The sequence below is a fragment of the Mus pahari genome, chromosome 6, assembly GCF_900095145.1.
Source record: "Mus pahari chromosome 6, PAHARI_EIJ_v1.1, whole genome shotgun sequence".
NCBI lineage: Eukaryota > Metazoa > Chordata > Mammalia > Rodentia > Muridae > Mus > Mus pahari.
Window position 1 is genome coordinate 68,217,521 of NC_034595.1, and position 2,359 is coordinate 68,219,879.

The window sequence follows — 2,359 nt, forward strand, 5'->3', positions numbered from 1 at the left end:
AAAAAAAAAAAAAAAAGAAAGAAAGAAAAAAAAAAAAGAAAGTACATTGTCTTTAAAATTGATTTAGTCTTTTCAGTTGTAATGAGGTTTCTCCAGGGTCCAAGCTTATTGATGAATTTCAAGGAAAAAAATATTAGCTAAACCTGCCTCTAAAATTTGACTGTGTCTCAGCCAGGAGTCACAGGAAAGGCTCCGTGAGTTTCAGGGTGTTCAGCACTATGTATGGAGACCCTGTCTAAACACAAGCAAAACCTAATTCAATCTGTGTCTCCTTTACCACCTTTCCCTTTATTTACTCCGGATGTTTGCTCCGAAGATATTTACAGTTTTATAAAAAAAGACAACACTCTGACCTTGGCTCCCTATGATGCCTGCTGGAATGCTTTTCGAGGAGACAAGTGGGAAGATTTGTCTAGATCACAGGTTCGCTGCTATGTCCACATCATGAAAGAAGGACTTTGCTCTCGTGTAAGCACACTGGGACTCTACATGGAAGCCAACAGACAGGTAAGAAGGGGCCCAAGGACTTCCTGCCCTAGCCAGGCCCAGCTTTTTGTCTTATGCCTTCATTAGGAAAATGGTTAACATTCACAGTCTACATTTCTGAAGCTGAGCAAAACTTGGAATGTCAGGGAAGACTCCAAAGACGGGAACTCAGTGGGCTCAAGGAAAGGCTCTCCAGTGAGGTTAGCTTCTGAGTTGTGGATGCAGCAGCTCTCCTGTTTGGTTCAGGGTGAACATTTGTATACTAACTACTTCCTAAGTAAGCAGATAAAGCCAGACATGATTGTGTGTACCTGTAAGCCCAGCTCTCAGGAGGTTGAGACATACAGAGTGGAAGGTAGCCTGGGCTATGTAGCAAGTTCCAATCCGGGCATGGTGCCTCACACCTGTGATCCTAGGATTTGGGAGGCAGAAGCAGGAGAATTTGTGTTGAAGGCCTGCTTGGGTAGCATAGCAAGATCTGTCTCAGGGAAAAAATAAAACATATAAATATTGTCTACCCATGTAGATTGGTAAAGTTTCAGGCTGTTCAGCACTATGTATAGAGAAATATACATAGAAATATAGCTGGAAATATAGGCCCATTTGGTAGCATACAGGAATGCCTGGGCTCAGTTCCCAGTACTGCACAAACTGGGTGTCTTACCTGTAATTCTAGCATCAGGACAGAGAGACAAAAGGATTACAGTTTCAAGGTCATATTGCCTACATACTGAGTTCAGAACTAGTGAACTCAGTGGGCTAGTGAAATCTCTGTAGGAATTTCTTGCTTATTTTATCATTTGTTGTTTAAGGTAAACTGAATTTTAAAAAGACACAAAAGGGGGGCTGGAGAGATGACTCAGTGGTTAAGAGCACTGACTGCTCTTCCAAGGTCCTGAGTTCAATTCCTAGCAACCACATGGTGGCTCACAACCATCTGTAATAGGATCTGATGCCCTCTTCTGATGTGTCTGAAGACAAATACAGTGTACTCATATGCATAAAATAAATAAATTTTTTTAAAAAGACAGAAAAAGAATGGGATGAATGGAGAGAGGAAGGGAGAATTGAGAGCGACCAGATGACCCAAGGAGGGAGTCTCTAGGGAAGAACTGTGAGGAGTTCACAGTAGTGAGGGGTCTTGCTTCTCAAAACTAAGCCAGGCCTCACCGAAGGCACAGGCGGAGAAGGCTGGGTGTGTTCAGGGTCCCTCACAGTTAGGAGTGAGGGCAGGAGAGAGGAATAAGGAGGCCAGAAAATGAAAATAGGCTGGAGTGAAGCATTGAGAATAAGAAAAGAGAGTTTGAATGGGGTTGTAAAAGATTAGCTGCTGGCATTGTTGCTGGTAGAATTTTGATAACTTCCTGGGAGGTAAATAATAAGAGACTCATACTGAATGATGGGTATACCTCAGGTCCTGACCTTAAGCTACATTCAGTGTGGATTGCTTATAAATCCAAGGAAACCTCAAACCAGAGAGCTATAAGAAAACAGTGTGCCCCACATTTACTCAGAACCAGCTTTCCTCAGCCTGGTCTGGAAGCAAGGGTTATAAATAGGCTGAGGCTGGAGCATCCTCTAATGCTAGGCCTGCACAGCAGATAGAGCCACAGGACCTTGGCTGCATGCTGTAGGGGAAGACTCACTGCTGGGCTTGGAGCTTAGTCTCTGAGGACCACTGTTAGCAGTGCCGGCAAGGCCTCCCCAGCAAGCACAGGCATGGAATGCAGTGATTGCACAGCTGAGCAGGGTTGTAATACTGCAATCACAGGTGGATGTTCTCTCGTCCTTCCAAGTAGTTTAAAGTAGCCACACCCCCTTTACCTTCAACCTGCTTTTCTTTTTTTTTTTTTTTTTTTTTTTTTTTTTTTTT

At 43.4% G+C, this 2,359-nt stretch overlaps 1 protein-coding gene across 1 annotated transcript in view; it reads left to right on the forward strand.

The window, feature by feature from the left end:
* The window catches only part of Eif2b3 (eukaryotic translation initiation factor 2B subunit gamma), a 72,102-nt gene that overhangs the window by 51,856 nt on the left and 17,887 nt on the right, over nt 1-2,359 (forward strand). The window contains exon 8 of the mRNA XM_021201200.2: nt 317-507. Within this exon, the coding sequence (XP_021056859.1) occupies nt 317-507 (191 nt within the window). The remainder of the gene's footprint in view (nt 1-316; nt 508-2,359) is intronic.